Below are 23,118 nucleotides of genomic sequence, written 5' to 3'. Positions count from 1 at the left end.
ACACACACATATAATTACTTATTTACGTACATACACACCTCTACCTATGTAGAATACATATACATGTCTATAATCTTATACACAAGATTATACACTAGGAAAATCTTATAATATCTTCACACTGTGTGTTTGTGTGTAGATTCACACTGAGACTTTCACACTCTGAAGATCATTATGTGATTGCATTTCATGTTAAGGGTTCTTCAGAGAGCTTTTATTCTACACCATCTCTTTCTGCAATTCTCACATTATGCCTAATCTTGGAAAGACTTCCTCTCTTGGAGTATTTTAATAAAAGACCCTTAGAGCAGCATATACCCTCCATCTTTTCTTAAGAGGCTGTAGATGATTTTGACTCCTATTACCTGAAGATATGTCTAATGGTAACCTTAAAATTACCGTGTCAGGTTCTAATAGCTGGAAATAGCTGGAAGTTATAATAGATCAACAGGAAGAAGCAGTTTTGTTTTAAATTAAATAATTAAAATTCAGAATTTACTTTGATATGTTAGTGTTAAAGTTAACTAAAGTTTATGATTTAAAGTGAGGCATAATGAAAATAATATTAAATCTGGTATTGAAAGGCCTGGATACTTGTCTGAACATCACTATTTATTTGCTCTATGACCTTGGGTAAGACAGCCTTTCAGTGTCACTCATCATCAGCTGAAATGTATGGTTATTAATACATTGCTGCCTACGTCCTCATGGTGCTGTCAGGATGAGATACATGAAAATATTGTCTAAACAGTACAGTCTATAAAAGTTACTATTGTAAATAACAGTTAATATGCTCCAGTCAGTGTATTAAGCATTTATATCATTCTTACAACAGTTTTACAACACAGGCAACATTAATATTCTGCTTTTATAGATCAAGAGGTTGAGGCTCAGCAAGTGTAAGACAACTGCATGAGGGAGAAAGGTAAGATTTGAATCCAGGTCTGTCTGAGACTAGAACAAAAGCTCATAATTGCATCACTTTCATTATTTATCAGAATAATAATCACTACATAGCATTATGTGTGAACCAGTCGAGGCAGTAAAACACGGTTCTCTTTATTATCACATCTGAATTCTAAATGCAAAAGCAAAGTAACATTTGTTTTTCATAAAAGTGAAATGCCATGGAGCTCTAACCATACATATGTGTTCTTCTCTTAGAATTTAATTGTCCTGAATCCACTCACAGTGACTGAGGAGGAAATAAGACCATCACTAGAGAAACGCCTTGAAGCCATTATCAGTGGGGCTGCTCTGCTGGCGGATTCTTCATGCACGAGGGACTTCCACCGAGAGCGGATTATCGCAGAATGCAACGCCATTCGCCAGGCTCTTCAGGATCTGCTTTCAGAGTACATGAACAATGTAGGTGACTGGTTTGCCCTCCCGTCCCTAGCCCCTTTTCCCTTGTACTTTAAATATATGCTGAGATACTTTTCGTGTACAAAATAGGATAAATTACAAATGAGTATGTGATTTTACACGGGTTGATTTTCTAAGTGAATTCTGCTTGGTTATTTACAGAGAACAACAACCCTGGGAGTTTCTAGGGATGAAATCAGAACCAGAGGAGTATTTACAGGTGATTGTTTTGTTTGTGGAAGTATCTCACTATTAGTTGAAGAAGGGAATCAGGACTGGAGAAAGGAAACTAGAGTTGCACATCAATTTAAGAAATATAAAGAAGATAAAGAGAGGGGCAGATTGCTCAGGATCAAGTTGGTGAATAATGAAAGGCCATTAGAAGTTAGTATTCAATAAAAGTGATGTTACAGGGATCATGAGCTATGTTTGAAGGTGTGTAAAGAGCCCATGCAGGTTATTTTGTTGTTGTTGTTGTTGTTGTTGTTTTATGGAGATAGACAAGGTCTTGCTCTGTTGCCCAGGCTCAAGTGCAGTTGGGTAATCACAGCTAATGGCAGCCTCGAACTCCTGGGCTCACATGATCCTTCTACATCAGCCTCCCAAGTAGCTGGGACTACAGGTGTGTTACCATGCCCAGCTAATTTTTGTAGTTTTTGTAGAGATGGGGTTTTGCCATAATGCCCAGACTGGTCTCGAACTCCTGGGCTCAAGTGACCCTCCCACCTTGGCCTCCCAAAGTGCTGGGACTACAGGCACCCACGCAGTTTTGGCAGCTCGTAATCTTTTTCAAATGTGACAGTGTCTATTTTTTTTTTTTGTTTTGAAGTTTTAGCTATCAGAAATATTGTAAATGTCTAAATTTAGGGCAAAAATATTTGTTTCAAAGTCCATTTTGTTTCACTTATATATACATATATATGAAATATATATCTCTTCATCTATGGAATGTCTATAACTATTGTTCCCCTCAAATCTTGGTAATATTTATAAAGTGAAGAGAAAAATCTTGAATATATTGTCAATTGTATATTGATTATGAAGATTCCTTAAATAATAGAGCTAAACAAAATGAAAGTTATAATAGGGATATTTTGTTCATCTGCAATTATAAATAGAAGAATTCAAGATTCATGTAGGTATGCTTCGAGAATGATTAGTTACAAACGTTATCACTTTTCAGGTATGAATTTAAGACATTTGAGACTGTTCAATGTAAGTACTTTATGTGAATAATTGAAATGCACTAAAATTATTTGGTGCATTTTGAGGACCCTTCAACACGTTTGATGTATCTTCATACTCTTAATATTTGATGACTTTGGTTCCTGACCAGAAATCTCACACCTGTCAATAAATCAAAGTTGTAAGGTAGATATCTTTAATAAGAAAATTTTAGTAATGTTTTGTCCTGCTAGAATGCCTGAAGCTAGAATATCCCCATTTTTAGCATATAATATATTCTTAAAGATTTTTCAAGGTACTTCATCAGTCATAAAAATCTCAGAAGATAATATTGTATTGAAATGCCTTCTTTCATGATGTGTAAACTATTACAATTATTATTCTTATCTTTACAGATAAAATATAGTAAAGTTATATATACATTTATTTTCCCTAGAAATTATAAAATTACAAGTTCAATTTATCTAAAATAGAAAGGTATTTTATTCTTTATAGATACAAATTCAGATATATACACATGTGCAAACTTACCCACATACATAAGTAAGGTTGGCCACGTAATTTGTGGCGCCTAGTACAAAATGAAAATGTGAGGCTTCTTGTTCAAAAAGCAGGGGAAAGGAACTGTAGCTTTCTTACATAGTCTCTCGTGACCTATGAAAGTTTATTTTTATTTGCTATTTAATGTTAGATTTCTAGAGTATAGAGGTACTTATAAAGTGACTATATATAGAGGTACTTATAAAGTGACTATATGTCTCGTGACATATAGGTCACTAGAGACTATGACCTGTGAAATGTTATTTTTATTTGCTATTTAATGTTAGATTTCTAGAGTATAGAGGTACTTGTAAAGTGACTGCAGACCCTCACAGGTGTCTGTGGCTCCACCAGATGACCCTGACCCACCCCAGGGTGTGCCAAGGCCCCCACAAGGAATTAAGGGCAGCAGTAATCACTGGGTGGGAGAACAAGTGGCTGAGGACCTATCCCAGGAAGTCACTCGGAGGCAGGACTGCATATGAGCCAAGACATGTGCTTCATTGCCGCACTGGACTACACAGATTCAAAGGTAAAATTGTTAAAAATTTCAAGACTGTGGTAGCAGAGCATGAAAACCCAAGCCTGGGACCCCTGTCTAAAATTGGGATCCTGTGTGCAGTAGCAGGCCCCTGAAGCTGGCCCTGTATGTAATAACCACATATCACATCAAAATAGTGGTGATTTTATGGTTTACTTAAACTGAGCAAATTGGACCGAGCTAATGAATATTGTAATTAAGTAGCAGGAACCAACCTGGAAAACTGTGGAGTATATTATCATATCTCATCCCCAGGTTTACTGTCACTCCAGGTTTCTATCACAAATAATGCTTCTTTATAGCTGTTGCATCAGTTTCAATGAAAGGGAATGCATTTTTCTGGAACTAGCTGAACTCAAACCTTGCTCAAAGACTTGGGATGGCTCTAATACTTAAGTCCTCATCTTTCTGTTTTGAGGAATACTGTGTCTCCTTTGGTGGACCCAGTTGTTTTTGAGATCAGTCAGTAGCTTTTGTAATTGAGCTGTGCTGATGGAGTAAATGCTTGATGATAAGCATAAAAACTGAAATTGATTAATTCATCAAAACCTGTGAGTCTTTTAGATGAAGGGGACTTCAGAGATTGGCTTAAATTTTGCAAATCTGTTGTGTCCAGCCAGAGCAGTTCAGCAGTGAGAAATGAATGCAGCTTGTGTTTGTCTCAGGCTCAGTCCACACAACCATATGACTCCTCTGAGTCTAAATAAATTCACTTCCTTAAACAGATCAGCAAGTCTTGATCATTTTTTAAAATGGAATCTCAACATTCAATAAGTTCAATGTCTTGTCACATTAATAAGAAATTAGTAAGAAATGAGATGAGATGGGTCTATAACGGACAAAACAGACAACCACTTAACACTATTGATTATGTATGTTTGCCCTAATATATACTGTCCTGTTAAATTTATATGAGTGGATTCATATGTATATATGTTTGGTTAGTTTTCTATTGCTGCTGTAACAAATTACCACACACTTAGTGTCTTAAACCACACAAATTTCTATCTTTCAGCTCTGTAATCAAAAGTCTGACCTGGGCCTCACTGGAGTAAAAATCAGTGTTGGAGGAATGCGTTATTTTCTGGAGTCTCTAGGGAAGAGTCCATTATTTTTGCCTTTTTCAGTTTCTAGAGGTCACCCTCATCCCTTGGCTCATGGCCCTCTGCCTCCATCTTCTAAGCCAGCAATGTCATGTTTCTCTGACCCTGCTTCCAACCTCACATCTCTTTCTCTGACCACACCTTGGAAAGATTCTCTTCTTTTTAGGACTCATGTGATTAGTGGGAGCCACCCAGATTATCCAGGATAATCCTCCCATCTGAAGGCCCTTAACCTTAATTACATCTGCAAAATCCCTCTTGCCATGTCAGGTAACATATTCACAGGTTCTGGGAATTTGAATATGGACATCTCTGGGAGACTCACAACATTATATCAATACTAGTCTTGCCTAGTCTCTTCAGTGGAATCATTATCAATCCTTTCATTTCAAATCCATTATAGACAGCATCCCTCACACACTTTAAGCTCTGTGCAGGCAGATCACATGTCTGTTTTTTTTAGTTTTATCCCAAGCCTCAGGCACAATGCATAGAATTTAGAAAAAGCTGAATTGTATTTTTGAATGAAAGAATGAATGAAATGATTGCATATTGTATATGCCATGTAATGGAGAAACAGCCTCTCTGACATTAACTGAAATGAGCTTCAAGCACCTACTACATTTATACAATGGACTGCCTGTTATAAAAGGTCTTATTTTGCAAAGCATTAAATCTCTTCTGGAAATCAATGTAAATATCCAGAAATAGATTCTTTTTTATCTTAATCTCTGCATTTGGATCCACATCCAGCCATATTCTAGAACAGGATTTTTATTCCTTAAAAATACACTCCAGGAAACATTTAGGATCAGAGAAAATATAGCTTTTATCTTTTAAAACTTAGGGATATATATTTCTAAGATATTTCTGCTTATTTTGTTGTATCTCTATGACTGGTTAGACCTGGTTCATCTTCTCTGATGTATAACATAATTAAGGAATTTTTTCATAAATGGGGCAGAGCAACGAGGCCCTGTGAAAAAGGAATGATCTTCAGGAAATCAATTATTTTTACATGGTGATCTTTCTGTAATTGGTGAAAATAGAATTGTAGGTAGGCAGCCATTATGTTTGAGTCCTAAGATAACACCAAGCATGGATATTTTTCTGGGAGTGGGTTGAAATCATATTGTTGTAGTTGGGTTGGATGTGTTAGGTGATGTATAATTATTAGTAAAGTTAATATTCAGGTGATACATGACTATAGGGGATTATTAGAATTGAGTGAGAGATAATGCTGCTAGAGTAAAGAAGTCAGGCCTAAGCTCCATGCAGGAACTAATTTGCATTTCTGGACCTCTCATCTACCCACTTTTTTCTTCTCTTGGTGTTTTATGTGGAAGGACATTGTTGGTTCTCATTACATATTTGTTGAGCGAATAAAGAATCAAATGGACTGGCTCTCTTATTCAGAAACCTCCTTTATTGTGTGTCTTGAGTTTAATGCATTCCATGTCTTGGGAAATTCTGAAAATTCATATAAAGCCTACATGCAAAGAGATGTTATGGGATTTTTTCCTTTTGAATAGGACCTCCATCTCACTCCTGAAAATGCATTTTGGAAATAATTCCAGTCTTAATTAATTGATTTTTATTTCCTATGATGATACAGTAAAACAGTTGGGAGGAACTATATGCAATGGCTTTTTGAATACAAGAGACAGGTTAGAATTAAAATTCTAAAAATGTAAAGGCAGCTTTCAGCCTATGTTTTTCCTTCTTTCCATCCCTCCCTCCCCCCCTCCCTCCCTCTCTCCTTCCTTTCTTCCCTTCCTCCTTTCCTTCCTTCCTTTTTTTTTTTTTTGGCATAGACTGCATATGAGAATTGTCATTATCAGCTCAAGTGTACTGTACTAGATGCTTTACATTTTTATATTCTTAACAGTTTTCATTATTCTGTAGTGGTAACTGATTTTTGAGTGGTTGATTTGTTTGGAGACAATGTTTTTCAGTTTACAGATATCTGGATAACTTAAAAGAAGTAAACAGTATCCTATATAGGTCTGTGCAAGAGTGGATATGCTAAAAACAGAGATATCAACCAAGGTTAGATTGATTAGAGCATGAAGTCAAAGTCCAAGAAGATATAAAGGAATCATCACAGTGAAAAAGGCTGGATTCAGATATTGAAGCCGGAATATAGGAGCTGATAATTCAACAAGCTGGGAGTTGAGAGAAATAAAAAGTAGTGGGGATCTGGTTAAGTTGGCAAAAATGTTTTTTTTTCTCTGATTTGTTTTCTGTGCCTAAATTAAGGACTAAATATTAGACAGGTATTTAAATATGTGAATTGTTTTGGAAATAACTTTATTGTTTCAGCTATTATTTTTCTTAGCTCCTCCAGGTTCCTAGTCTTATTCCTCTACTAAATGTTCCTTAATTCCATGGATGACTGTTAAATAATGATTACAAGTCCTTCTGGACAAGTTAAGTTTGGTGTCATGTAAATCTGACATAGAATGTCCACTTTGGAGTTTAAGAGGAGCTTGTGCAGTGCTCACTGGGGAAAAGGAGGCATCTGGGTTCCTCTACTGAGGAAACAGACTATTCTCATATATCTCTTCTTTGTGCTCTAATGTACTAATCTCTCTTAATAATCAAAATTATTTGTGAGAATCCTACAGAAATGCAAGCTATGTGACTGCGGAACTAGTAAGAAAAGCTGAAATAATAAGAAGTAGGCAGCCATTTTTATCTTTTTTAATGAAAGGGAAACCAATCAGATAGAGCCAGAGCACAGGAGGAGAATGAAATAATTTTTGTAAAATAAAAATAAAGTAATGGAGAATATTCCAAAGTGTCAAGACTTTTATGTCTTGCAGAGAGCAATCAATACAGAGGTGAAATGCAGAGAGCAATACAGAGGTGAAAGTCCCTAAAGGTTACATCCTCTTGGCCAGAGAGCCTAAAGCCTGAGAGCCCTTTGTCATTTGCCTGCTAGCAGAGGCAGTCATGATTTCTAATATCTGTGGGGTAAGTCAGTCATTCACTTTGTGGATTATTCCAACTGATCCTTTCCCAAGAAGTGAGTTCCTTTACTCCCTAGTGTTTAGGCATTCCTCGTATATTAGAAGTTCCTGCTATGGTTTTTTAACATTAAACTTTATTCAGAGTTGTTTGTTCCATAAAAATAAAACTAGATCAAATGGTAGAAATGACAGAGATATAGTAAGAATCAAGAATCCTGGCATGAAGTATTAGTTCTAACTTGGATGAAATATAAGGGTCCTGAGCCTAGCATAGTTCCTAGGTGGGAGCTGACAGTAGAGTGAAGAGTGATTGTTGTCTTAGATCATGTACACTAGAACAGACTCGAAAGTAAATTTGAGTACAAAAAAGTTTTGTTGGGACATTCTTTCAGAAAATAAACACATAAGGAGGTGAGAAAGGCAGATTGGCAGAGAAGCCAACTTACAATGGAAATCTTAGCTGTCCTATGGGGAGTGTTGGAGCTGGGATGGCCTTTCAGAATTGTTTCATATTGAAATGGGGGAATGGACCTTTAGAATTCCTGCAACTGTCAATCATGATGGCACATCTTCCTAGGAGCTGTGTAACTTTGGATGAGGCAGGTTCCTGCAATTGAGGACTGTTCCCAGTGAGGAAAAGAGATGTGAGCCATCACAGCTGGTATTTTCAGCTGAAAAGGGAATCCCTTATAAAGGAAATCTGGGTGAAGCACCACATTATTCACTACAACAGTTAATAGCAAAAATAAAAAGATTATTTTTATAGCCCTTGAGCAATATTATCCTGTGTTAGCAACTATAGTCAGAGTATTTGGCTTCACAGAGAATTTAATTTACTATTGGTAATGTTTAGAAAATTATTAGGAGAAACATGTAATTTGTTATCCAAACCAGGATACTTTTTTTTTTTTTCAGATGGGGTCTGGCTCTGTCACCCAGGCTGGAGTGCAGTGACGTAATCTTGGCTCACTGCAACCTCCGCCTCCCGGGTTCAAGTGGTTCTCCTGCCTTAGCCTTTTGAGTAGCTGGGACTACAGGTGTGTGCCACCACAGCTGGCTAATTTTTGTATTTTTTAGTAGAGACAGGGTTTCACCACATTGGCCAAGCTAGTCTTGGACTCCTGACCTCAGATGATCTGCCTGCCTTGGCCTCCCAAAGTGCTGGGATTACAGGCGTGAGCCACCGCACCCGGCCAAAACTGGGTTACTTCTGAGAGACAAAGATTCATAAAGTGGTCGACAGACCTTAATTGATCTATAAAAGGCATCTCAAGCAAACCGAAAATTATGGCCACCTAGAAACTATATGACTATATAACTATAGTGTGTATGTTTATGTGTGTATATATATGTATGTATTATACATATGTATATATATAATAAATACAAGAATACATATGATAGATTTTGAGAGAGATTTAACACATTTTACTGACAGATTCTGTACGGGCAATAACAGATAGCTAAACTGTAAAATTTAAATTAAAATGCTATTGGTGTTACTGCAATTTCTAGTTTCATAATTCTTCTATAAACATTGTGCTGAGAAGCGGTGGTTTCAAAGTATGAACAATTGCAGTCTTAGTTGTCAAGGAGAATCAGACAAACAAGTACATGAAATGGAACATGATAAAAACTGTAATACTGGTGAATGTAAGTACAATAAGAGCACCAAGTAGTAAGTGGTTAACTCCCCTGGGGTGGATCAGGCTTCAGAGGAGAGAAAGCTCTTAAGCTGGCTTTTGAAGGAGAAGTAGGTACTCATTAGACGGTTGAGGGAGTTGGGAATTCCAGAAAGGGGTAAGAGCCTGTGCAAAGGCACAGTGCAGGAATCACATAGGTTGTTTGCTGTGGGAAATATATGAAGTTCAGTTTGGAGGAAACGTAGAGGGAAGAAAGAAAGGAAGGATATGAGACTAAGTACTGGCTATTAGTTTGCAAATGTGTTTCTTTTAAATATTTATTTGATAAACTCCCAATTTTTTTCCTTCTAAAACAAGCTGAATTTTAATTTTTGCCTATTTTTCTTCAATGTTAATCAGTTATGAGTTCCTCATATCATCTTGGCTGCCTTATATTCATAAATCAATTTCCATTGAAATATATTAATTAATTAATTAATTTTTATTTTTATTTTTTGGCAGGGTCTTGCTCTCTTACCCAGGCTGCTAGAGGGCAGTGATGTGATCACAGGTCACTGCAGCTTTGACCTTCCAGGCTCAAGTCATCCTCCCACTACAGCCTCCTGAGTAGCTGGGACTACAGGTGTGCACTACCAGGCCTGGTCAATTTTTTTTTTTTTTTTTTTTTTTTGAGACTGAGTTTAACTGTTGTTGCCCAGGCTGGAGTGCAATGGTGTAATCTCGGCTCATCGCAACCTCCACCTCCCAGGTTGAAGCAATTATCCTGCCTCAGCCTCCTGAGTAGCTGGGATTACAGGCATACGCCACCCCACCCGGCTAATTTTGTATTTTTAGTAGAGACAGGGTTTCTCCATGTTGGTCAGGGTGGTCTCGAACCCCCAACCTCAGGTGATCCACCTGTCTCAGCCTCCCAAAGTGCTGGGATTATAGGCGTGAGCCACTGCGCCTGGTCTAGAAATACCAAAATATTTACTTTGAATATGCTTATATGTCTCACATGAGATTTAGCATGAAGCAATTAAAATGCCTGAAAACCATTTAATGGTACAAAAACCATGACCTTTTGTGGTACTATATACTGGAAAATATGATTTAGTTTATTTTATTAGCCAGCACTATCTTATGGAAATATGCAAAGTACAATAATATGTGAGCCAAATAGATAATTTTAAATTTTCTAGTAGCTACATACATTAAAAGGAACAGGTGAAATTAATTTTAGTTAAGTCAATGTATCATCATTTCAACATGCAATCAATATAAACATCATAATGAGATATCTCACATTCTGTTTTAGTTATAAGTCCTTGAAATTTGATGTGTATTTTACATTTATAGTATAGCTGGGCTAACCATATTTCATGTTCAATAGCGACATGTGCCAGTGGCTGCCATGGTAGACAGCATAGCACTATGAAGAATTGCCTTCTCCATCATAGTGTTTGTGGTTTTTTTAACCTTTTTTTAGATTCAGGGGTACATGTGAAGGTTTATTACATAGGTAAACTTGTGTCATGGGTGTTTGTTGTACAGATTATTTAATCACCCAAGTATTAAGACTGGTACCCAGTGGTTATCTTTTCTGCTCCTCTCCCTTTTCCCACCCTCCACCCTCAAGAAGATCCCAGTGTTTATTGTTTTCTTCTTTGTGTTTATAAGTTCCTGTCATTTAGCTCCCACTTATAAGTGAGAATAAGTGGTATTTGGTTTTCTGTTTCTGTGTTAGTTTATTAAGGATAATAGCCTCCAGCTCCATCCATGTTCCCACAAAAGACGCGATCTCATTATTTTTTATAGCTGCATAGTATTCCATGGTGAATATGTGCCTTGTTTTCTTCATCAAATCTGCCATTGATGGGCATTTAGGTTGATTCCATGTTTTTGCTATTGTGAAAAGTGCTGCAATGAACATTCGTTTGCATGTGTCTTTATGATAGAATGATTTATATTCCTTTGGGTATGTACCCAGTAATGGGATTGCTGGGTCAAATGGCAGTTCTGCTTTCAGTTCTTTGAGGAATTACCATACTGCTTTCCACAATGGCTGAATTAACTTACATTCCTACCAACAGTATATAAGTGCTTCCTTTTCTCTGCAACCTTGCCAGCATCTGTTATTTTTTGACTTTTTAGTAATAGCCATTTTGACTGGTGTGAGATGGTATCTCATTGTGGTTTTGATTTGTGTTTCTCTAATGATCAGTGATATTGAGTTTTCTTTATATGCTAGTTGGCCACATGTATGTCTTCTTTTGAAAAGTGTGTTCATATCCTTTACCTGCTTTTTAATAGGGTTGTTTTTCTTTTGTCAATTTAAGTCTCTTATAGATGCTTATAAGTTTCTTATATCAGACCTTTGTCAGATGCATAGTTTGCAAATATTTTCTCCCACCTATAGGTTGTCTGTTTACTCTGTTGATAGTTTCCTTTCCTGTGTGGAAGCTCTTAAGTTTAATCAAATTTTGCTTTTGTTGCGATTGCTTTTGGTGTCTTTGTCCTGACATCTTTGCCCATTCCTATGTCCAGGATGGTATTTCCTAGGTTTTCTTCCAGTGTTTTTATAGTTTTGGATTTTACATTTAAGTCTTTAATTCATCTTGACTTGATTTTTGTATATGGTGTAAGGAAGGGGTCCAGAGTCAATCATCTGCACATGGCTAGCCAATTATCCCAGCAACATTTATTGGATAGGGAGTCTTTTCCCAATTGTTATTTTTTGTCAGCTTTGTCAAAAGATCAGATGGTCATAGATGTGTGGCCTTATTTCTGGGCCTGTCTTCTGTTCCATTAGTCTACGTGTCTTTTTTTGTACCATGCTGTTTTGGTAACTGTGTTCTGTAGTATAGTTTGAAGTTGGGTAATGTGATGCCTCCAGCTTTGTTCTTTTTGCTTAGGATTGCCTTGGCTATTCAGGCTCAATTTGGTTCCAAATGAATTTTAAAATCGTTTTCTCTAGTTCAGTAAAGAATGTCATTGGTAGTTTGATAGGATAGCATTGAATCTGTAAATTGCTTTGGGCAGTATGGCCATTTTAATGATATTGATTCTTCCCATCTATGAACATGGGATATTCTTCCATTTGTTTGTGTCTTCACTGATTTCTTTGAGCAGCATTTTGTAATTCTTGTTATAGAGATCTTTCACCTTTCTGGTAAGCTGTGTTCATAAGTATTTTAGTCTTTTTGTGGCAATTGTGAATCAGATTGCCTTTATGATTTTTCTCTCAGTTTGGCTGTTATTGGTGTATAGGAATGCTAGTGATTTTTGTAAGTCAATTTTGTTTACTAAAATTTTGCTTAAGTTGTTTATCAGCTGAAGGAGCTATTGAGCTAAGACTATGGGTATGGGGTTTTCTACATATAGAATCATGTCATCTGCTAAGAGAGATAGTTTGACTTCCTCTCTTCCTATTTGGATGCCCTTTATTTCTTTCTCTTGCCTGATTGGTTTGGCTTAGACTTCTATTACGATGTTGAATAGAAGTGGCAAGAGAGCATTCTTGTCTTGTGCCAGTTTTCAAGGGGGAATTCTTGCAGCTTTAGCCCTTTCAGTATAATGTTGGCTGTGTGTTTGTCATAGATGGCTCTTATTATTTTGATGTATGTTCCCTCAATGCTTAGTTTATTGGAAGTTTTTAACATGAATGGTTGTTGAATTTTATCAAAAGCCTTTTCTGTGGCTATTGAGATAATAGTGGTTTTTGTCTTTAGTTCTTTTTATGTGATGAGTCATATTTATTGCTTTGTGTATGTTGAACCAACCTTGCATTCTGGGGATGAAGTCTACTTGATCATAGTGGATTATCTTTTTGATGTGCTGCTGGATTTAGTTTGCCAGTGTTTTGTTGAGGGCTTTTGTCTTGATATTTATCAAGGACATAGCTCTGAAGTTTTCTTTTTTTGTTGTGTGTCTGCTAGATTTTGGTATCCAGATGATGCTGGCCTTGTAGAATGAGTTGGGGAAAAGTTCCTCCTCCTGAATTTTAAGGAATAGTCTCTGTAGGAATGGTACCAGCTCTTCTTTGTACATCTGGTATTAATAGAATTTGGCTATATCATGATGTTTTTAATGTCGGATAACCTTTTTTTATTTTGAGATAGAGTCTCACTCTGTTGCCTAGGCTGGAGTGCAGTGACGCCATCTCGGCTCACTGCAACCCCTGGCCCCCAGTTCAAGCAATTCTCCTGCCTCAGCCTCCTGAGTAGCTGGGATTGCAGGTGTGAGCCAGCATGCCCAGCTAATTTTTTTGTATTTTTTAAGTAGAGATGGGGTTTCACCATGTTGGCCAGGGTGGTCTGGAACTCCTGACCTCAGGTGATTTACCTGCCTTGGCCTTCCAAACTGTTGGGATTATAGGCGTGAGCCACTACACTCAGCCGATAACCTCTATATTTTTATAACTTTAAAAATGCTTCTGTTGGGGTAATAAAAGAAAGGAGAGAGAATACTTAGGTCAGGGATACGTAGAGCTACCTCATCATGCTGTCATTCCGAGGGTTATCCAGTAAAATAAGCAAGTGACATTTTATACTTGTATATCAGAAAGGAATGAAATTTTCTATATGTCATAGATTATATTCTCTAATGGTAGCTACAACAATATTTCACATTTTGAAAATTCTCCTTTGGCATGACTTTGCTTTTCCTCCATCATAAAGATAGAGTTTAATACACTTCTTCTTGAATCTTGGCTGGACTTAATAACTTGGTTGACCAACTAAATATGGCAGAAGTAACATTCTAGGACTTCTGAGGCTAGATCATAAAAAGCCTTTTAGCTTTCACCTGATTGTTTTGGAGTGCTCAACTTTGAGACATTTCCCCTCAGAATGCAATTTCTAGGCTGTATGAAGCCCAGCCTACAGAGAGAGATCACAAATAGGTAGGCACTCTGGTTGATAGACCTGCATTCCTAGCCAAAAGCCCGCGTTAAATATGGTATCTTGTATGTCCAGCCTATTCAAAATTGTATACGGTTCCCACTGCAGCCAAATTTTGACTGCAGCTGCACCGAGACCTGATGTGTCATATCTCAGCTGAGCCCAGTCAAACCTCAGAACCATAAGAAAGAATAAAAAGTTGTTGCCTTTTTTTTTTTTTTTTTTTTTTTTGAATTTGTCTTCCCTCGTTACCCCGGGTGGGGGGGAAATGGCTCATCTTGGCTTACTGCAACCCCTCCCTCCTGGGTTCAAGTGATTCTCCTTCCTCAGCCTCCTGAGTATCTGGGACTACAGGCATGTGCCACCACGCCTGGCTAATTTTTGTATTTTTAGTAGAGACAGGGTTTCGCCATGTTGGCCAGGCTGGTCTTGAACTCCTGACCTCAGATGATCCACCTGCCTTGGCCTCCCAGAGTTCTGGGATTACAGGCATGAGCCACCGTGCCTGGCTAGAAGTTGTTGCTTTTTAAACACTAGGTTTTGCAATGGCTTCTTACACAATAATAGATAATCATAATACTATACAATATTTTAGGCAAAGACTTTACTTTGAGAAGAACATAAAGGATCTGAATCACCCTAACAACAAATGTAGGGAATAGCCTAGAAGGTACAGAGGATGAGTTAGACTGTCTCCTTAGCCATAGTGGTAAGAGTTGTTAGTTACAGCTGTATTAGAAAGAATCCAAAAGTGATATTAGTAAGTAGAAAGATGTAGAGAAAATTATTAATGGATTCTATTACAAAGAATAGATTTAGTTAATCCCTGCAAATCTTTCATGTTCTTTAAGTCTTGGGTTAAAAATTAAACCAGTGTATATAAATTAAACCCTTATAACAGAGATCTGAAGTGGGTGAACCTTATCTAATTATAAGGGTAAAGATTCTAGTGTCCAGTGTGAAAAAAACCCAAGAAACCTAGGTAAGTTACACTCTTGCAGAGTTCCATTTTAATGAGTTTAGTTGTGTCTGAATGCATTTATGCTATAATGATATTGGTAATTGCATTTAAGAATGACTTTGAAACTTTTTCAGGTGACCCACAATTGATATTTCTAAAATGTGCATTATGATCACCTGCCCTCTTTAGCAGTATTAAATTAGAATCATTGAATACCTAGTGATTATATAATTTATGCTGTGGAATAGTCACAGGCAAATGTTTATTTAGCCTCTTGCAGTTTCTAAGTCTCCCTTCCTCCTTGGCAATTTTAAGTGTAGTACTGGGGGCTCGGAAGAAAAGGAATATGCAAAGGAAATACAAAGTTGGCAAGACGGTTAGTATGGCAGTTGGCTTACAACTGGGAAGAGAAAAATAATTTTTGTTTGGTTCATAGCAGAGATATGATAATCACTATTTGTGATAATTATGTTGTCTTTTGTAGAAACAAGCTCTTTCTAATTTGACAACTCCTTTAGAAGTATTGACTGTTCATTTTATTTAGTTTCTGACTTTTATATTAAACTTAACACTTGTAAAAATAAAACTGACTGAATCTACTTGATAACTGCTTTTAATTTTAATTCAGCTGTTTATGCTATATGGGAAAGCCTATCCACCTCTCATTTTTGTCCCAGGAATGACTCTCAAACACTAGAAACTAAATTTTAAAAAAAAACTTAATTTTGAAATAATTATAGATTCAAAGGAAGTAGCAAAGATAGCACAGAGAGGTTCTTTGTACCCTTTGCCCAGTTTCTTATATAGGTTGCGTCATATGTAACTATATAGCAAGATATCAAAACAAGGATATTGACGTATCGACATAAATTATGTATATAGTTTTATCACATATATGGGTTTGTGTAATCACCAACACAAAAATGATACAGAAATATTCCATCACTACAAATATCTCCCTTTTGCTACCACTTTCCAATCACACCTGCCCCTCCCTACCCCTCCCACCTGCCCCTGCCCCATGCCTAACCCCCGGCAAATGCAAATCTTTTCTCCATTTCTATAATTTTGTTATTATACAGTGTTTTATAAATGGAATTACACAGTGTAGGACCTTCTGAGATTGGCTTTTTTAAAACTCAGCATAATGCCTTAGAGATCCATCCAAGTTGGATATATTGATAGTTTATTCTTTTTTATTGCTAATTAGTATTCCATGGTAGGATATACCATTGCTTATACATTTGACTATGGTAGGACATTCTGTTTTTTCCAGTTTGGGGCTATTACAAATAATGCTTCTATGAACAATTGGGTACAGATTTTTGTGTGGTCATAAATTTTAATTTCTCTAAGAGAAACACCCACAAGTGTGATTGCTAGTTTATGGTATGTGATGCATAGTTTTTAGGAAACTGCCAAACTATTTTCCAGAGCAATTTTACATTCCCACCAGCAATTTGTCTAGTTATTCAACACTCTGACCAACATTTGATAGTTTCACTATTTTTTTTTAGATGTTCTAATCAGTGTGTAGTGATATTATGATCTACATTCTAATAGCCAGTGATGTCAAACATCTTTTCATGTGTTTATTTGCTGTCTGAACATACTCTTCAGTGAAATGACTCATCATGTTTTTTGACTATTTTCTAATAGAATTTTTTGTATAGTAGTTTACTGTTAATTATTAAGAGTTGTAAAGACACAACATACCAGAATCTCTGGGACACATTCAAAGCAGTGTGGAGAGGGAAATTTATAGCACTAAATGCCCACAAGAGAAAGCAGGAAAGATCCAAAATTGACACCCTAACATCACAATTAAAAGAACTAGAAAAGCAAGAGCAAACACATTCAAAAGCTAGCAGAAGGCTAGAAATAACTAAAATCAGAGCAGAACTGAAGGAAATAGAGACACAAAAAACCATTCAAAAAATTAATGAATCCAGGAGCTGGTTTTTTGAAAAGATCAACAAAATTGATAGACCGCTAGCAAGACTAATAAAGAAGAAAAGAGAGAAGAATCAAATAGATGCAATAAAAAATGAAAAAGGGGATAACACCACCGATCCCACAAAAATACAATCTACCATCAGAGAATACTACAAACACCTCTATGCAAATAAACTAGAAAATCTAGAAGAAATGGATAAATTTCTCGACAAATACACCCTCCCAAGACTAAACCAGGAAGAAGTTGAATCTCTGAATAGACCAATAACAGGTTCTGAAATTGTGGCAATAATCAATAGCTTACCAACCAAAAAGAGTTCAGGACCAGATGGATTCACAGCTGAATTCTACCAGAGGTACAAGGAGGAACTGGTACCATTCCTTCTGAAACTATTCCAATCGATAGAAAAAGAGGGAATCCTCCCTAACACATTTTATGAAGCCAGCATTGTCCTGATACCAAAGCCTGACAGAGACATAACCAAAAAAGAGAATTTCAGACCAATATCCTTGATGAACATTGATGCAAAAATCCTCAATAAAATACTGGCAAACCGAATCCAGCAGCACATCAAAAATCTTATCCACCATGATCAACTGGGCTTCATCCCTGGGATGCAAGGCTGGTTCAACATACGCAAATCAATAAATGTAATCCAGCATATAAACAGAACCAAAGACAAAAACCACATGATTATCTCAATAGATGCAGAAAAGGCCTATGACAAAATTCAACAACGCTTCATGCTAAAAACTCTCAATAAATTAGGTATTGATGGGACGTATCTCAAAATAATAAGAGCTATCTATGACAAACCCACAGCCAATATCATACTGAATGGGCAAAAACTGGAAGCATTCCCTTTGAAAACTGGCACAAGACAGGGATGCCCTCTCTCACCACTCCTATTCAACATAGTGCTGGAAGTTCTGGCCAGAGCAATCAGGCAGGAGAAGGAAATAAAGGGTATTCAATTAGGAAAAGAGGAAGTCAAATTGTCCCTGTTTGCAGATGACATGATTGTATATCTAGAAAACCCCATCGTCTCAGTCCAAAATCTCCTTAAGCTGATTAGCAACTTCAGCAAAGTCTCAGGATACAAAATCAATGTACAAAAATCACAAGCATTCTTGTACACCAATCACAGACAAACAGAGAGCCAAATCATGAGTGAACTCCCATTCACAATTGCTTCAAAGAGAATAAAATGCCTAGGAATCCAACTTACAAGGGATGTGAAGGACCTCTTCAAGGAGAACTACAAACCACTGCTCAATGAAATACAAGAGGATACAAACAAATGGAAGAACATTCCATGCTCATGGGTTGGAAGAATCAATATCATGAAAATGGCCATACTGCCCAAGGTAATTTATAGATTCAATGCCATCCCCATCAAGCTACCAATAACTTTCTTCACAGAATTGGAAAAAACTACTTTAAAGTTCATATGGAACCAAAAAAGAGCCCACATCGCCAAGTCAATCCTAAGCCAAAAGAACAAAGCTGGAGGCATCACGCTACCTGACTTCAAACTATACTACAAGGCTAGAGTAACCAAAACAGCATGGTACTGGTACCACAACAGAGACATAGCTCAATGGAACAGAACAGAGCCCTCAGAAATGATGCCACATATCTACAACTATCTGATCTTTGACAAACCTGACAAAAACAAGAAATGGGGAAAGGATTCCCTATTTAATAAATGGTGCTGGGAAAACTGGCTAGTCATATGTAGAAAGCTGAAACTGGATCCCTTCCTTACACCTTATACAAAAATTAATTCAAGATGGATTAAAGACTTAAATGTTAGACCTAAAACCATTAAAATCCTACAAGAAAACCTAGGCAATACCATTCAGGACATAGGCGTGGACAAGGACTTCATGTCTAAAACACCAAAAGCAATGGCAAGAAAAGCCAAAATTGACAAATGGGATCTAATTAAACCCAAGAGCTTCTGCACAGCAAAAGAAACTACCATCAGAGTGAACAGGCAACCTACAGAATGGGAGAAAATTTTTGCAACCTACTCATCTGACAAAGGGCTAATATCCAGAATCTACAATGAACTCCAACAAATTTACAAGAAAAAAAACAAACAACCCCATCAAAAAGTGGGCAAAGGACATGAACAGACACTTCTCAAAAGAAGACATTTATGCAGCCAAAAAACACATGCAAAAATGCTCATCATCACTGGCCATCAGAGAAATGCAAATCAAAACCACAGTGAGATACCATCTCATACCAGTTAGAATAGCCATCATTAAAAAGTCAGGAAACAACAGGTGCTGGAGAGGATGTGGAGAAATAGGAAGACTTTTACACTGTTGGTGGGACTGTAAACTAGTTCAACCATTGTGGAAGTCAGTGTGGCGATTCCTCAGGGATCTGGAACTGGAAATCCCATTTGACCCAGCCATCCCATTACTGGGTATATACCCAAAGGACTATAAATCATGCTGCTATAAAGACACATGCACACGTATGTTTATTGCGGCACTATTCACAATAGCAAAGACTTGGAACCAAGCCAAATGTCCAACAACGATAGACTGGATTAAGAAAATGTGGCACATATACACCATGGAATACTATGCAGCCATAAAAAATGATGAGTTCATGTCCTTTGTAGGGGCATAGATGAAACTGGAAACCATCATTCTCAGTAAACTATCGCAAGGACAAAAAACCAAACACTGCATGTTCTCACTCATAGGTGGGAATTGAACAATGAGAACTCATGGACACAGGAAGGGGAACATTACACTCAGGGGACTGTTGTGGGTTGGGGGGTGCGGGGAGGGACAGCATTAGGAGATATACCTAATGCTAAATGATGAGTTAATGGGTGCAGCAAAACAGCATGGCACATGGATATATATGTAACAAACCTGCACACTGTGCACATGTACCCTAAAACCTAAAGTATAATAATAATTAAAAAAAGAGTTGTTTATATGTTCTAAATATGAGACCTTTTCAGATATTAGTTTTGTAAATATTTTCTTGCTTTTTGTAGCTAATGAAGTAAGCTTTTTCTATTTTTTCTTTTATGTGTCATGCTTTTTGTGTCTAAGAATGGTTCACCAAGTTCTAGGTCCGACATTTCTTTTCTGCTTTTTTCTAAAAGTTTTATATTTTACATTCGATTTTGTATTTATGATCCATTCTGAGTTAACTTTTTATGACGTGTGAGACTTTTCTCAAAGTTCCTACTTTTTTCCTATTGATATCCAGTTGCTCTAGCACTATTTGTTCCTCCCTTGGATTACTTCTGCATATTTGTGAAAAATCAATTTGCTGTGCTTGTGTATGGCTATTTCTAGTTTCATGATTCTATTTTATTGAGCTGTTTGTTTATTCCTTGGCAAATATCACAAAGCATTGACTACTGTAGCTATATAATAAGTCTTGAAATCATTAGAGTTATTCCTATTAATCTCCTATTTCAAAGTTGTTTTTAGCTATTCTAGCTACTTTTTCATTCCATGTGTATTTTAAAATAATTTTTAATGTCTAAAATTTTTTTTCTTAGATTTTATAAGAATTATAAAAACCTGTATATCAATTTAGGAGAATTGACATATTTACTGTGTTGAGTCTTCCAGTTCATGAACACAGGATGTCTCTCCATTCAATTAGATCTTTGATTTCTCTCATCAGCATTTTGCAGTTTTCAGTATAGAAATCGTATACATGTTTTGTTAGACTTATAGCTAATTGTTTCATTTTTCAGGTATTATAAATGTTATATTTTAATTTTAATTTTCACCTGTTATTGCTAGTATATACAAGTAATATCAATTATTGTATGTTTATATCTTGTAACCCTCCTGAAATCACTTAGTAGTTCAGGAATTGTTATTATTGTTGTTTTGGTGGATTCCTTGGGATTTTCTACATAGAAAATTATGTCATGTATACATAGTAGGAATAGTTTTATTTCTTCCTTTTAAATCTGTATGCCTTTTAATTTTCATACCTTACTGCACCAGTTAGAACTTCCAGAAATATGGTGCATAAGTGTGGTGAGAGCTGATATCCTCACTTTGTTGCCAGTTTTAAGGGGAAAGCATTCAGTCTTTTGCCATTGAATACGATGTTAGCTTTAGATCTCTTTTTGATAGATTTTTAAAAATCAAGATATAGAAGTTCTTCTCTGTTTCTAGATTTTGGAGAGTTTGTGTGATAAATGGGTGTTGAATTTTGTCAGATAAATGCCTTTTCTGCATCAATTTACATAATCGTATGATTTTTCTTGTTTAATTTGTTAATATGGTAGATTACATTGATTTTCAAATATCAAACTAGCCTTGCATCCCTGGAATAAATCTTACTTGGTCATGGTATACAATTCATTTTACATATGGATGAATTCTTTTTGTTAATATTTTATCAGAAATATTTTCATCTCTATTAATGAAGAGTATTAATATGCATTTTTCTTATATTATTGTTGTTTTTGGTATCATGGTAGTAATAAAATGGATTGGAAAGTGCTCCCTCTTTTTCTATCTTCTGGAAAGTTTGTGTAGAACAGGTGTTATTTATATTTAAATATTTGGCAGTGTTCTCCAGGAAAACTATCTGGGGATGGAGATTTCTTTTCCAGGAGTTTTTAAATTACAAATTCCACTTCCTTCATAATTATAGAACTATTTATATTATCTGTTGCATATTGAGTTAGTTGTATGATAGTGTTTGCTTTTGAAGGAATTGGTTTATTTCATCTAACTTGTCAAACTTATGTGTTAAAGTTGTTTGTATAATCCCTTATTGTGCTTTGATGCCTGTAGGATATTTCTTTGTTTCATTCCTGGTCTTAAAAATTTGTATCTTCTCTTTCTTTTTTTGTTAGTTTTTCTGGAATTTTAACATTTTATCTTGATAGTTTCAAAGAACAGCTTTTTTATTTCATTGAATTTCTTGATTTTCATTTTCAATTTTATTTGTGCTCTTTATTATTTTCTTCTTTCTGCTTACTTTGGGTGTATTTTATGCTTTCTTTCTAGATTTTTGAGATAGAAGATTAGATTACTGATTTGAGATGTTTTCTGTTTCTCCGCCTCTTGTTTTAAAAACTGAAGCCCAATGAGAGCTGGAATGTTTTCTCTTTTGCAGATTTTCCTGTTGTCTTTCAATAAGCAATTTTCTATTTTGATTTGATTGTGTACAGAGAAAACACTCTTTGTGACTTAATTTTTTTTACATATGTTGAGGCTTATTTTATGGCCCAGGATATGGTCTATCTTAATATAGTTTAATGGGCACTTAAAAATAATACGTATTCCCTTATTGTCCTTTGCTGCCTGTAGGATATTTCCTTGTCTCATTCCTGGTCTTGGGAATTTGTTGAAAAATTTAAAACAAATTTGAAAACTTGAAAAACTTAAAAATAATGTTGTTAGGTAAGGTGTTCTATAAAATGTTGACTAGAATCTGTGGGTTGATGGTATTGTTGTATTTTTCTGTATCCTAGCTGATTTTCTGTCTAGTCGTTCTTATAATTGTTGATAGAAGGATGTTGAAGTCTGTAACTATAATTGTGAATTTGTCCACTCTTCTGTTCAGCTTTGTCAGTTTTTGCTTCATCTATATTTATAGCTCTGTCATTAAGTACACGCACATTTAGGCTAGCTATGTCTTCTTGAAGGATTGACTCTTAATATTATGTAATGTCTCCCTCTCTCCTGAGTAATTTTCTTTACTTTGCAGTCTTCTTTACTGGATATTAATAAAGCTACTTTCTTTTGATTAATGTTTGCATGGTTTATCTTTTTCCATCCTTTTACTTTTAATATACCTGTATCATGATGTGTGAAGTAAGTTTCTTAAGGATAGCATGTAGTTGAGTTAGGTCTTTAATCTGTTCTGCTAACCTCTATCTTTTAATTGGTGTATTTAGACCACGTATATTTTAAGTAATTATTGATGTGGTAAGGATTATGTCTAATCTATCTAC

At 36.0% G+C, this 23,118-nt stretch overlaps 1 protein-coding gene across 1 annotated transcript in view; it reads left to right on the top strand.

Annotated features, from left to right (window-relative positions):
- CTNNA3 (catenin alpha 3) overlaps positions 1-23,118 on the top strand; it is a 1,859,096-nt gene that overhangs the window by 507,412 nt on the left and 1,328,566 nt on the right. The window contains exon 7 of the mRNA XM_032138296.2: positions 1,165-1,368. Within this exon, the coding sequence (XP_031994187.1) occupies positions 1,165-1,368 (204 nt within the window). The remainder of the gene's footprint in view (positions 1-1,164; positions 1,369-23,118) is intronic.

This window comes from Hylobates moloch, unplaced genomic scaffold (assembly GCF_009828535.3).
Source record: "Hylobates moloch isolate HMO894 unplaced genomic scaffold, HMol_V3 SCAFFOLD_3, whole genome shotgun sequence".
NCBI classification, from domain to species: Eukaryota; Metazoa; Chordata; class Mammalia; order Primates; family Hylobatidae; genus Hylobates; species Hylobates moloch.
The sequence above is the reverse complement of the archived record's forward strand: the minus strand, read 5'-3'. Positions and strand labels throughout refer to the sequence as shown.